This window comes from Chironomus tepperi, unplaced genomic scaffold (genome assembly GCF_022539635.2).
Source record: "Chironomus tepperi strain 1889 unplaced genomic scaffold, CSIRO-AGI_Ctep_v1 contig_128, whole genome shotgun sequence".
NCBI classification, from domain to species: Eukaryota; Metazoa; Arthropoda; class Insecta; order Diptera; family Chironomidae; genus Chironomus; species Chironomus tepperi.
Window position 1 is genome coordinate 2,137,273 of NW_027226250.1, and position 14,636 is coordinate 2,151,908.

General features: G+C 30.7%; 1 protein-coding gene across 6 annotated transcripts in view; it reads right to left on the minus strand.

Moving 5' to 3' along the window:
* side-III (sidestep III) overlaps positions 1-14,408 on the minus strand; it is a 135,493-nt gene extending 121,085 nt beyond the window's left edge. For 2 of the 6 annotated variants that reach the window (XM_070636537.1, XM_070636531.1), the window contains exons 1-2: positions 13,397-14,408; positions 7,981-8,440 (exon numbers count right to left, since the gene is read on the minus strand). In XM_070636537.1, the coding sequence (XP_070492638.1) occupies positions 7,981-8,098 (118 nt within the window). In that variant the 5' untranslated portion in view covers positions 8,099-8,440; positions 13,397-14,408. Of the gene's footprint in view, positions 1-7,980; positions 8,441-13,311 lie in introns of all 6 variants that reach the window. The other 4 variants (XM_070636536.1, XM_070636533.1, XM_070636532.1 and 1 more) reach the window with 4 other exon arrangements.
* Positions 14,409-14,636: the final 228 nt, after the last annotated feature.

The following is a 14,636-nucleotide window of genomic DNA, read 5'->3' on the forward strand; positions in this document are numbered from 1 at the left end:
GAAAATATTCTAAGTATGAAGAATTTAAAGTAGGAAAATATTAGGAAAAACCCAGTGGAAAATTTAAAAAAGTTTCCATATTTACTTACTTTCGTTAATTTAACAATATTATAAAAGAATAAGCTCAATTAATAAGGTATGAAGCTTGAAATCTTAAATTTTCTACAGTGACACTAAACGAATTTCGCAATTTGTTGTTGTAATCACTTAGAAAAATTAATTAATTCATATAAGCAGAACAGTTAACTGGTTACTTTTAGTTAATTTTAAACCTTATTGAAACTAAATTCAAATACATAAAATAGTTGCTTCACTTTAAGCCTTCGTATGAGAAAAAATTGAAAAAGTTCATGTGACACTAAACGAACTTCGCGCACCTTATTTGCAACGGTTATTTAAAATTCAAATTTCCGAGTAAAATTTTTCATTCGCAGCCAACTTCAGGTATGTTTACAAAATCATTTATTATCAAATTTAGAAATGACAAAGCAACAGTTAGACATCAAGTATAAATTCCTAAAATTTATAGAATCGTCAAATAGCACATCAATAAATAAATTGATTATAATGGCATCAGGACAATTGCCACTCGAAAATTTATAAAGAGCTTCCATAAAAATCCTCAACAAACACTTTCGTGCTTCCTTTCAACTTCGAAAATCCCACCAAAAAAACGAGAATCCTGGAGAAAATTCATTTTTTCTTTCCACTACTGCGACAATCGTCACTGAATAAAAATGTCATGCCGTAAAAAATCCCCAATTGCCTTAGAATTTTTTTTATCGTTTGTTGTCCTCATACCATGCAATTGCCTCAAACAAATATGTACACAACAAAAAAAGAAGAAAAAAAAATTATTTTGCTACATTTCCAAATGATATTTTTGTGAAAATTGATTTTTCGGCAAATAAGCGAAATGAGGTAGAGGAGAAAATCTATATCACCAACTGGTTTTGTAAATTATTGCATTAGCTTCATTATGTTGCATGCACAAAATTCCTATGCTCTATTCAATATTATTATTTTTTTTTCTGCTGCTGCTGTTGCCTCAAATATTGCATATATTGTTTTGCCAATTTTCAATGTGGCAGGGAAAATAATGTTTATTTGTATATGAGGCAAAAATTTGCATGTTGGCATGCATCTGTGACTGTACATTAAAGTTATCGAAAAGCTACAAATATAACATTTTTTTTTTACTACAACTGTCGATAGTCGATATGTATGTTGATAAAATCTAATGTGCAATAGAGAGCCCTTATGCATAGACTCTCAATATCCTATCTATCTATGTGTGTTAAAGAGGGAGAAAGCAAATCAACTGAATCGGAAGATTTTATGCACATTTAATCTAATGAGGATTTCCACAGGATCAAGTTGTGAGAACATAATTTAATCATAATTTTTCATTGCTTTTTTAGTCAAGTTCCTTTGTACTTTAATATATGTCAGTTTTGGCATTACTTTAAAAGGAATCAAGGTACGTCCTTATGGTTTGTCCAATGCAGTCCTGCAGCCTTAGATGAGCTATAAGGTATAGCTGAAAACTGCTGGCCTATGCATCGAAAATGCAGGGCAATTCTTGGATAATCCAAAGACATACTGTATGTTGCGATATGCTAGTCGTTTATAAACAAGCATCATCAATTTTATTTACAACTAAATCATCCTTAATTTCACTAAAGCTCCTTTCCCCTCCATACACATGCCATACACCAGAAAATTTCTATAATCATAGACAGATGTAGGCACAAAAAATGTCAACTTCTAAAAGATTAATATCGATACTAAGCTCTTAACTTTCGTTTTTATGCTTCTCGACATAAAAAAGGGGAAAAATAGCATAATATAAAATATGATATCAAGTCTGAATGCCTCTCATAGAGGTGATGATCCATTTTTATTTATTTATTTTTCCTATTTCATTCATAAATTCCTTTTCTTATTATACATTTTTCAATCCTTCTTCCCTACTCCATAAATAAATAATTCTTCGTATTTTGTTTGGCGATTTGTTGTCGCTTTTCATCGGAAATTCATTATATTTATTGGCTCAGTGTGAATGACACTTCTGTATTTTTAGTAATAAGCAGTTAAGTGTATCTGTAGAGTACACGATAAGGCACTCGGGTCCAATTTTTGACATGGAATCGAAGGTCGTCGGTTTGAATCATACCATGTCCTAATTTGGCTTTTCAAAAGTTTAGATACTTCTACTAATTAATGTTTACGAGATCAAGACTGAATTAGTGTTCTGGACAACGTTGGAAGCAGGAACGAGTCAGAATCTTGAAGTGAAGTGGGAGAATTTGGAACGAGATCTACAAGATAACATTATGAATGGGGAAATATTGATAGAACGAACTTGAATTTATTACGCTGTGTCAATATATGATTGAATCGAGAGCTTGAATTTATTCGAACCTAGAGCCTTTATTTGATTGATTTCAGTTTTATGCTTTATTTCTGAATATTAAGGAAATGTTAAGTGTCATGTGCAATAACGATTGAAAATTTTATTCTAAATTCTTGGAGAACTTAATTTTACGATGAAACACATCAACATACATTTATTCACGAACACATAACAAAGGCATCAACATTAGAGATTAAAAATAAAAAAAAAAATAAGAAAATCTTGAGCAAATAAACACTGATACAAAAAGAGATAAAATAAATACAATTATGCTTTAATGAGTCAAATAAACAAGCAAAACAAGAAAGATGAGGACGAAAAAAACATTGACGACGATGATGATGATGAAGATGAGAAATGTCAGGGGATGTAGCAAGAAAAAAAGAATTTCATGTCTAGAAACTTTTCAAGAAAATCATCATCATGATTGTTTCTGACAATTTGGTTGTGGAGAATTGTGATGGAGATCGACTAAAGGTATCGTATGACTTCAGAGATCTACAGTGAGAAACATAATAAAATTTTTAAAAGCAAAGGATTTACAACATAGTCCAATTTTCACAAATATTGAGGCATTGCCTTTAACAGTCTTGTTTAAACTGTGTGCCGTGCCTCACTAGTGTGAATCGAATATCGTTTGTGATTTTAATCGTGGCTTACCATCAACGTGTGTGGTGATACAAAAAAGTTTGAACAACACTGGCTTACAACATGCTTTTATTTTAACATATGGAAAATCCTCATCCATATTTCACACATAAATAATTCAATAACAAACAATTTCATCAATTTTTATCTACCAACCCCTTTCAATTTATTTAGAAATGAAATCTCTATAACCAAAGGGCAAAATCATGTCACATAAAGAAAGTTTCACAACCCCTGTCAGACACGACCTACACACACATGAGTAAAATACATTTTCAATCAAAGACCAGTAATAAGAAGCAGATAGAACATATTATTGTCGTTAGTAAATGGGCAATCATAAATAAATGTAATATAAATTTACCACTGTACGCATCCACATAAATGCTATGCTCATCTAGGTCTGAGTAATTGTAAGGGACGATTATCAAATTTAATGCCAGATTATCAAGAAAATTTGCTTCATTGTCTCCCATTTCTGTCTTCATTTTTCTTTCCTTTTCCTTTTTTTCTGTTGTGAATGTTTGCTGTTGATATTGTTATTGCGGTGGTGCTCCTTTTTGCCATTGTACATTTTTCTCTTTCGCATCCGCCACACAATAACTGACTGTGTGTCTATGTTAAGCCTAGTTTAATGGCCCTCAAATAATGCAAATGATTATATAAATCAATTTTGCCTCTTACGACTTTTTTTTTTGTTTCTTCATGGCATCTATTGCCGTCACTTATTCTCTCTCACTCACTCAGTTTCTCCTCCAACATCCATGATTCTTTCATTCATAGTAAAAATAAATGTTTCATAAAAAATAAATCATAATCTGGTGTGTATATTTTGTGCCACCCTAATAAATCATGACAGCTTTCTTTCTATTTTCTTCCTTTTTCTGTTGTTGTTGTGCCTTGTCTGTTCCTTTGCTCCAAAAAATTTTCTTTCTCTTTTTTTTTGAGACTTTTTTTCCTTCTCATCTTTCCGTCTTTTCCCCTCCCTTTTCAACATCTTCTTCATCATCCTCGCTTGTCGACTTCTTTTTCTGTTGATATTTGCTTCTTGCAACCGATGCTAAACAATTTAATATTCGCATTTCTCAATGTCATTTGAAAGTGTTGAGAAAAATGGTTAGTGCTTGACATTCACTTTTCCCTTTCACTTTTTCTTCCAATTCTCACACTTTTTTGTTGGGGTTGGCTCTTATTTCTTTGTCCCTGATGCATCTTTGTGGTTTGGAGCATACTCTGTCTACTTGTCATGGCTTTTGTGAAGCACAATACACAGAAATGGTCGAAAATCCGGCCACAAAATGACTTGACTCTAGCTTGAGTCTGGATATCATTGCATATGGCCTAATATTAGAGTAACGCTGTCCTGTGGTCATATGTTCTGCTATTTCTTTTCTGTGTGTCTTTCTGGGAGATGTTATAGTCAAAAAAACTTTGAAGAATTCAGATCTGATGTACATTATCGTAATCAATACTAAACATTCAAAACTGATCTTTAAAACCTTTTCATCAGAAATTTTTATTAAAAGTCTGCTAAATAGCTTCTTAAGAATTTTCCTCATGAACATTTCTTGCAGACACTACTAGTAGTTCATTCAGTGTGGGTTTTTTTTATTATTTTATAAAAAAAAGATGGAATTACATGAAAGGTCAAGGCTGAGAAGAAATTGTAAAAGGTATTCGATACTATGCTTTATTCCTATGGGTTTCAGGTGTTTCTATAATGAGAATCTGATTTGTAGTAGAAAAGAGTACATAGATTTTATTTTACAGGAAAATGAAACGTTGTAAATAGAATGACTAAGCGTTTTAAGGATTTCTTTAAATATATTTTTAAAGCTGTTGATAGGTAGTACAATTTTTTATGCTAGAAATTTTTTTCATGCCCTGCTATACTGTAAGCAAATTGTATTTTATCATTTTTTTTTACATGTGGGAATTGAAAAAGCCAAAGACTACAAAGGTGATCAAATATCAAGTATATACCTCCTCGTGGTTTTCCCTATTAGCACTAAATGTACCGCTGTCGACCGAGGTCTGTACCGGGACATGTATTTGAAGAGATAAATTAAAAGCCTATCCAAACTTTGCCTGAAGAGATAAATTAAAAGCTTATCTAAACTATGCTTGAAGGATAGCCACAATGAGGACAGTTATTAATCTGATTTTAGAAAAGATTCGACGAAATCAAGCCTCATACACCAGAGTCAAGTCAGGCTGGGGATAGATTTTTGGCCATTTCCACACCGTGTACTTTTTGGGCTAGTAAAGTGGGTTTAAATTCTACTGAATACGGGGATATATTCACATGGTAACATAGATAAACTCGTGAAATGTCCAAATATCCTTAGGCAAATGTTTAGGGCTTTAAAGCTCTAGAGTATGAATATATTTGCCTTCCAGAATTAGCACTGAGACCCATGATGAAATATCATACAAAACACAATAAGCCATCACCAAACAACCAGCTTTTCCAGAACAACAGACATCCATATTAAGAATGACAACAAAAAGATGTTAAAAAAGCCATTTTGTTCCATCAATTTAATAAAAATGCGCTTCCACTACATTAACTTTCCTTAATTTTTCATTCCTTTCAACTTCTCATATTTTCCTACTGTCTTTATTTCTTATGCCTTTATTTTATTTCATTTCACTCCTACACACAATTTTTTTTATATATTTTTATCCTCATCATCATCATTCTGCTTATATATCATATACACACGTATATGTCTACACACATATTTTGTTTCATTCACATCAGCCTCAAATTTCATACAAAAACCGTTATAGATATGATTGTTCATTTTCCATAGAAATGTCAAAAACATTACAAGTCAATGGAATAAGGAGTGAAAAAAATAAAAGAAACTGACGGTGAATGGTAGATTATTGAAAAGCATCAAGTGAGTAAGAAAGTTGAGAAGGTAAGTAAGCATGTCTTATTTGCCTGATTTTGTTGTCATTAGGATTATTTTGGGAAATTTTGTTGATGGCATTGGAAGCTCAAATGGGATATTTTGAGAATCGGTTGGTTTCATTTTGGATCCATGAACCGAATAATACACCTGTCAAGCTGTGTGCCAATAATTCACAAGCGGTGAAAATGATTATAGCGGGATTCGAACCAGTTGCAAGCTCTGCAGATTTCAGGAACACGAGTAATTCATAAGAACTTATGTTTCCTGAAAATACTCAGTTTCAATTCGAAATCTAGAACAAGACCTGGGATTGAACCAAGTACCTTTGGTACGTAAGGTCAACCCTCTATAATTTAGGCAACTGATGCCATTTCTCCAAAAAAGCATTTAATCTAACTAATAATTTTTATAATCAAACTCATATTGTTGATCAAAATTCTAACCTTTTTTGTTTGGAGCTTCCAAAGTGAATTTACAGCAAAAATCTCAAATTAAATCAAAAACAGCACAAGGAACTCCACCTCTTATTCTTTATTATGCATTTCATTTCTTGCTTCCTGTCAAATGCTTCTTTTGTCTTATTATTTCATTTATATACTACATTCATATATAAAGACTGTGTGACAATGTCTCACGCTTACTTGCTTTATGCTGATGATGATATTGTTATTAGTGTTATTATTATTATTCATATTCAAAAATAAGCAAACAAAAATGTGCGAAAAGACTTAAAAGGGGGGAATGGAAGAAGTGAGTAGAATTGAATGAGTCTTATAAGTGATGAGTGTACTTATATATCTTGAATAACGAAGTAAATTGTTGCATGAAGGATGAAAATTATGAATTATTTTCGTCTTAAGTCAACTGAGATGGAAATTTTGTGTCTCTTTACAAAATGACAATTTTTTTTTGGAGGAGTAAATAGGAACTTATAACTCAATAAATCATCAAACATGAAACAGGAAAATAAAGGAAATGAGGAGAGAAAAAAGAGCATTAGAAATGAGCTTATGGTTTGGGAAGTGATTCTTGTTGTGTAATAACCTGTTGCGATAAAAAAGAAATGTCAACTAAAATTGAGAATAAAAGCCTTTTGGGAAATAAGCTCTTTTGGGAAACTAGAAAAGGGTAAGGAAATTGTGACATGGTATAAAAAGAATTTAGAGTAGCTTGTTTTTTTTTTTGTTGTTGAACGGTGATTGATGAAGTATTGTAGAAGTTCGAACATACATGTAGAATTTAAAAAAAATCTTTTATGGCATTAGTTGAAATAATGAATGCTTTATTAGGATGGGTATCATTTATTTTCTGACAAAAATTTGGAAAAAATCGGGATTTTTTGTGTAATTAGCAGCGCTCGAATTTTAAACGGATTTAGTAAGATTGAGATCCACTTGGATCTCTGCTGGATACTTTATCTGTTTATTGGACTACACAAATCTGTAAACTTTCAGAAATCGTCTGTTTCGGTGAAAAATATTGGCCGCGACAGACAGGTTGCTAACCACTAATTAATCAACACAACTTTAAAGTAAGAGCATTTTTAAAAATGTTTGATCTTTTTTTTGTAAATCCATGATATTTAGCTAAAATTCTTGTTTCTACAATACCAGGATACAATCTCGTCAAGCATGACAAACACAACGCAAAATTGGGTTTCTATGAGTATTATTTTATAAGTTGAAAAATTTCAGTAGAAGCGACGGGGATCAATTTGAGATTTTAACGACTATACTCACAAAATTGATTAACTCAATTATTACAGAATAATTAAAAACACGCTCATTTACATGAGTATGCTCATTGCTTGTTAGAGTTTAATATACTATGCTATGAATTTTTTAGTATATATTCCATTTGTTAAGCTAGAATCAGCTAGAATCTAATTAATTTTTAATTGAATTAAGGTAATTATTATGTAATTGACTTGTCAACCATTAGCAACATCATAAAATTAAAGCAAAAAAATTATGTTTGAAACAGTTTGAAACTTACCTGGATCATCATCATCCTCCGCCCAATCAATCTGTCCGGATACACAATTTCTCAATAACAAAATTATGATAAACAATTGATGATAAATCCGTGAAGTCACTAAGATTTTAAACCTCATTATTCCACTTGCTTTCTATTTATTTATGCACTGCTTTTTTTATTTATTTTTTCTTTTTTTTTTATTTTTTTATTTTATTTTGAAGCTACACAAGCAAAAATATTTTCCATGATTTTTATTTTTCTGCATAAATTTTCACAATTTTCGCTATCATTGCAGTTGAGAAATTAAATTCATCACAATATGTTTCACTTTCCTTTTATGCTATAATAATGTATGTATTTATATTTTCAAATGTTTTCTTCCACACGTGTTACTTATATTCATTCTCATTATCATGCACATACAGATGAATGAATTTTTTTTTCATGCTACTTTTTCTGCAATTATTCTCTGATGTTTCTACAAAAAAAACGCAAAAAGAATAAAGAAGAAAACATGAAAGTCATGTTGAATGTTGGGAAATAAAAAAACAAGAGGAAAAAACGAAAAAAATTTCCCCATATGAAATAAATTAAAATGAAAATTCATCGCCTACAATTGCAGCCAAGTCAAATAATTTATTTCAATAATAAAATAAAACACATTGAGGAGGAAAATATATACAACTTCCTTAGGAAACTCAAATAAATTTGATTTTGTATGCTTAGCTTGAAAATTCTTTAAAAGAGTCGAATTTTGATGATAAATTTAGGATAGGATTTTTCGTAGATTACCAGGAAGGTTTGTTGTTGGATTACTAATTTAGAAGAAATATTGAAATTTATTGAAATTTAATCAAGAAAATAAGGAAAGCCAGCTTTAGATTATAGATAGCATTTTTTCAATAAATCATTATTATAGAGTCCATTCCATTTCGATGTCCATCATTTACGTGATCAAGTTTGTCTAAAAAACCTTTGGTTATTCTAGTTATTCGATTGATTCTCATGTAGAGCTGGGCTAGGGCATTATGCGGCTAGAAATCATTTAACGATTGAGGGTGCACTAAACCTCTGGACTAAGTAGACCCACAGTTTATAGTGGGATCAGAATCATTCTTTTAACGACATTACTGTCTTAAGCCTATAAAGGAAAGCTGTGAGCCGCATTTCCACTACATATTATTAAAAAGGACAACTGGTAGTGAAACCTAACTCTTTAGTTCGACCCTATTCTGTTAAATTTGATATAAATTTCAATGATTATTCCTCAAGGTAATGCTCATAAAAATATAAGCTCTAATAATCTCCGTTTATGGTATACACCTTTTTCTAGAAAAAATCCTACGGCTATTGAATTTAAAGTTAACAAAAAATGCTACAATTTAAACATGTTTTGATAATCTCATGAAATGTTCTAAAATTGTATTTCAAAAACCCCCAAGCCCATCGAAAGCCAACAACGGGAATCTTTACTTTAATATTTTTTCGCTACTGCTTTATTTTATTTATTTAATTTCTTTAAAACACAATAAAACTAATGAATTTTTTCTCGCATTCCCCATTCTGCCCCGAGTGACATAAATGAAGAAGGATCCATTTTTGAGCTTTTAAGACTCTGCTTAATCTCATTTATTTACACCAATAGGAGGTTACCACCATATGGGATCCATAAAGCTGGTATTAAGCATGCAAGGCCCCATGACAGAGCCTTCTTCATTTGTGTCGCTCGGGCTGTATTCCCTGTATTTATCATAACAATAAGGCAGTCCAAAGTGCATTGCAATTTGACATTATTGTTGACATAAGAAAAATTCTCATTTACAATTCACGCATAAGTAAAATGTCATTCAAAATAAACTTCAAACTTCTTTGTGTTGTATATTTGTGCTGTTTGTTCTCCTTATTTTTGGTTTACATTGAAAATTATTATTGTTATTATTTGAAAAAGTAACAGTAAGCAACGACGACAAAGATATTTCCTTTGAAAATACTTTTATTATTTCTTTATGTTTATTCTCTCTCTCACTCTCTCTTTCTGCCTTTTTCGTTCCTTTCTTATAAAAAATTGAATGAAGAGGAATTTAAAATGAAAAAAATTCAAAAAGAAGAATGACTTCTTTTATTATTAGATTGAGGCACTTAACTGAGAGGAAAATAAGATGAAATCAGTTTGTTGTGGGTGGATGACTTCTTTAGTTTATTTTTATCATTTCAGGATATTAGCAATGTCTTGAGGGGTGTTTGTTATTGATTAGATAAATATGATGAAGATGGAATTTAAAGTTTTAATTTGTAAATTTAAAAAAAGTCTAGAAAATATGAGAAGAAAATTGTGTGCACTGCCAAGAAAGCACTCACAACAGCTCAATACGCTTCTGTGCTGAATTGTTCTCATAAAAGGCATCATATCATGACATAAAGCTCTTGGAGTTGATAGAGACGGTGAAACATTTGGCAACTGGGAAAGGGCAGCCAGTGAAAGAGCCAGTTTTAGAAGCCAACCGAGAGAGACCATAAAGCACTCATAATCTGTTCGGCCAGCCAATTAAGTCATCAAAAGATTTATAATTACCCAGGATATACCAATGCAGTGTATTATAGACACAATTTGTATATCGCGAATAGACAAACCAATATGGTGTGACCAGAAACTGTGAAAAAACATCCAACTAGAGTATCTCTGGGATCAAGCCCGGGTCGTTAGGATCTATTGGCTGACACTCTGCTATTTCCATGCCTAAGGCATTGAACAGTAATAAAAATGAAAGCTTTTGTACGGCGGAAGTGTCAAAAAGTTATTTTATTCGCGTTACGGAAACAGTGAACGCAATTTTTCCTAAAAACACTCAAGATTAGAGCATTTTATCCCAGAATCCTAATTCATTCCAAAATCATTAGCATTAATAAACTAATAAGGAAGACAAGAAAAGGAGGAAAAGAATGTAATCAATAAATATTTAAATAAATAAATTGATTTCCGTAGCAAATCCTTCATGTTTTTAATCAAACCCTCATTTTCATTTTCATTAATATTAATCTGAAGTAGATACTCAATAAGAAGTGTGTTCATGACTTTGAAATTTCATTCTCACAGCTACAATTTTCTTGACACAAACAAATTAGAAACTTCTTTTCACATAATTGATAGAGAAAAAGGGTCTACTTCAAAAAACCGAATCAACTTTACAGAAAATCAATACTTAAACATATAAATTCCCAAGAAATTTGTCAATCTCTCAATCAAACCCTTTCTCAAGTGCCAACAAATTGTAAAGGTAAGTTTTCAATTTCCTCATTGAATTTTCAAAAACGTTAAGCATTTCTTTTTCCTATGAAAAGCACTTTAAGGCAGGCTGTTGTGTTTCACTTTAATTTCTTCATTTCAACGTCTCATCCTCAATTTATTCATATGCTTAAGTAAAAGAAAGAAAAGTCCATGAAAAAAAAATGTAAAAAAATTCCTATTAGACAATCGGAGGCAAAAGAGAGACAAAAAAAGGTAAAAAAAAGAAGCGGGAAAAGCTTTTAAGCTCAGTGAAAGAATATGCGTCGTCTATATGTATTCAGTATGTAAAGAGATACGTAATTCCAAGAGTATTCAAATCATATTACATAAAAAAAACCGAGGGTAAAATGAATAAAAAAATTAAAATTGAAAGGAAAGTTTTCTATGTCTCTCCATTTCTGTCTCTCGCTCGCTCGCTCGCTGTTTATTTCAGTGTTGTGGAAACTTTTTTTTTCATTTCCTTTATACTTTTGTGGTAGGAAAATGGAAGTTGTTTAAGGCTTTAAGGAATGAGAATTTTATGAAATTCTTCAAGGTTCTCGAAGTTAAATTTTTTTTTGAGATCATTCCGTTAGAATGAGTACGCCTTTACTCTGAATTTTAAACAAGTTACATTTTTTACTTTAAATTTTCATTTTTAAATTTCAAATTCAATTCCAATTCCAAAACAATATTTCCGTCAATAAGACTTTTCTCAACTATCAATAAAATTTCACGTAATTGAAAGCACAAGCATGTTCACATGTAATAGTCTATCATTATCTCCTCATAGGCGTCATGCAAGCGGATATCAAAATGACAACTTGACAGCCTATTTGTCTATAAAAAGAACCATAGCAAGGTCAGACAAGATAGTTGTAAGTATTTGCGAAAAAATTGTTCTAATTATCCATAATTCAAATATGCTTAAGTAGGGTGGCTATTTGCTGAGTTTTAATAAGGATGCTGATTTACTGGTTGGGGATCAAAATAGTCTTACTCTTTTGGAAAAAATTCAAAAAAGAAAAAAAATTTTGCGATCAATACAAAAAATTAAAACACTAACTTGGTTCTTCCTTTCAATTTTTAGAAAGTCGAAAATTGATACCAAATTTTGAAAATTATGAACAAAGTATGACTACTTAGCACTGAATTTGTATTTATTAAAGCTTAAAACTCAATAATACCAAATTAGCGTATGCCAGTTTGCGAGATGAGATCATTTACAATTTGAATGTCTGGGTTCAAGTCCTAACATGAAAATATTATTATCTGAATTACAAATTATTTTTGAAACTTTTTGGTAAGTTTGACTTTAATTTGACCAGTTCTTTGAATATTAAGCCTCAAAATACAATAGATTCAATATAGTGTCAAATTTAAAAATGTCACCATTTTTTTTTAAATGTGTCCCAATCCTTTCCAAACGCATCCCGATATTTTGTGAAAATCAGATAGTCACCCCAATAGCTTTATGCCTATTTTGTGAAATGCTTAAAAGCAAAAATCATTAGTCAATGCTAAGACAACTTTGACTTTGAAGAATGTAAAATAGCTAAGTCATTCATCGATTTCTGATGGAAGACGAATTTAACTTCCTTAGAAATATTATCAAGGATTAATTTTGAGATAAGTCAGCAGTTTTAGAAATTTAAGATTTGTGGGTTTATTGATATGAATTTTAAACAAATCTTTTAAAATTTTTAAAAGTTGATTTTTTTGACATTATTCTGATTTTGTGAATTTTCGAGAAAATTTAGATTTTTAACTGTTGAAACTTTTCAGTTTTTGAATTTGAAAAAAATTTCGAATATTTTAATTCATTTGAATTTATTACACATTTTTCTTCAAGAGTTCTATTTAAGACTCGAGTCTAGCACTGATTTTTCATGTTATTGTGTTGAACTGCGTGTGAAAAAAACAGAAAATCAAAAAAAGAATATTGAAAAACAAGTAAAATGAAATGAATAAAAAAAGTTTATATTTTCTCTTTTTATTTAATTTGCGAGGAAGTGAGAGAGACAGTGTGTACAGGAAAGAAAGGGGGAAGGGGGAGGGGGGAATTGAAAGAAGAAAAAAATTACGTTTTATTGTGTTGCTATATCGCAAAGCAGTTATGTTATTTTATTGAACATATAATCAATATTATTTCAATTATTATAGTCGAACCATTTCTTTAACAATTTTTGCTCCGTTCTGTGATTATATTTTTCCTTTTCCACATCCACTTCGACTGTGTGGTTTATTCACTTTCGCCCCGAAGAACTAACTAAATCGACAACAGTTTGTTGCATTTTTTTTTCTCCCTCAACTTTTTTTTATGTTTAATTTTTTTTTTATTTCTTTTCACTTCAACCGCAGATTTAAAAACATTTTCTTTTCAATAATTTTTTTTCTGCTTCTTTTCTTCTCATTCATTTTTATTTTAAGTTGTTATTTTTCGACATGTTATGAAGTTAGTGGCTGTAAGCTTGAAAATTGGGTAGCACAACAGATACACTTACAATACAACAGAAGAGAAGAAGAGAGAAAAAAAAAGATTAAATTGTATTTATTTTCAATTTTCTATCTCGCATTTTCATGTCACAATCACTTTGTGGATATTTCCACTCTCACTTTACTTGTTATTGCTGTGTATCATCATATGATATGTAAAATACTTTAATGATTAGCTTGTGAATTTTTCATTACACAAATTTTCATTTTCGAGCGACGAATAATCCACCAAAAAACATACGAGTCGAGTCAAATTCGCATTCAATTTTTTATCATTTAATTACATTTCCGTATTTGCTCGGTTCACTGAATATCATATTTTGTGTATCTCACATATATATAATTTTTTTTATGTGTAGCCTTTCTATGCGGTACTGACCTAATTAAAATCTGATTCTAATCAATCAATTCATAATTAAGGTGTCCCATAGATTACAAAAAATTGCCTCTTTGTGAGTTTTATGAGTGGCTAGGAATGGGACTTTGTAGACTATAATTGAATACGAAAATAATAATCATCATAAATTTCATGTTATTTGCCGACACACATTCACATTTGAGATTTCTTTTTATAGCCTTGTTTCTATTCAACACAAATTATAATTCCACATAGAAATAATATAAAATTGTATTTAATTATAGTATTGAATGGTGTTGACTTTATAAGTAAACTTTTATTTTTTTCTTTCTTTCTCCTTTTTTGTAGAACAAAAAAAGTGATTTTTTTTTATTTTCTTTTTTAAAAAATCGTCACGCACCAAATTTCATTTTACGACCGTACACGAGAATGATTAGGATATGACTAAAGGAAAAATTATTATTTTCATGCAGGCGAACTTGTGTTTTTTATTCGTACTAGATTTCCAACAACAAAACATACAGTTCCAATCGTGAAAATGTTTTCATTCCAGGA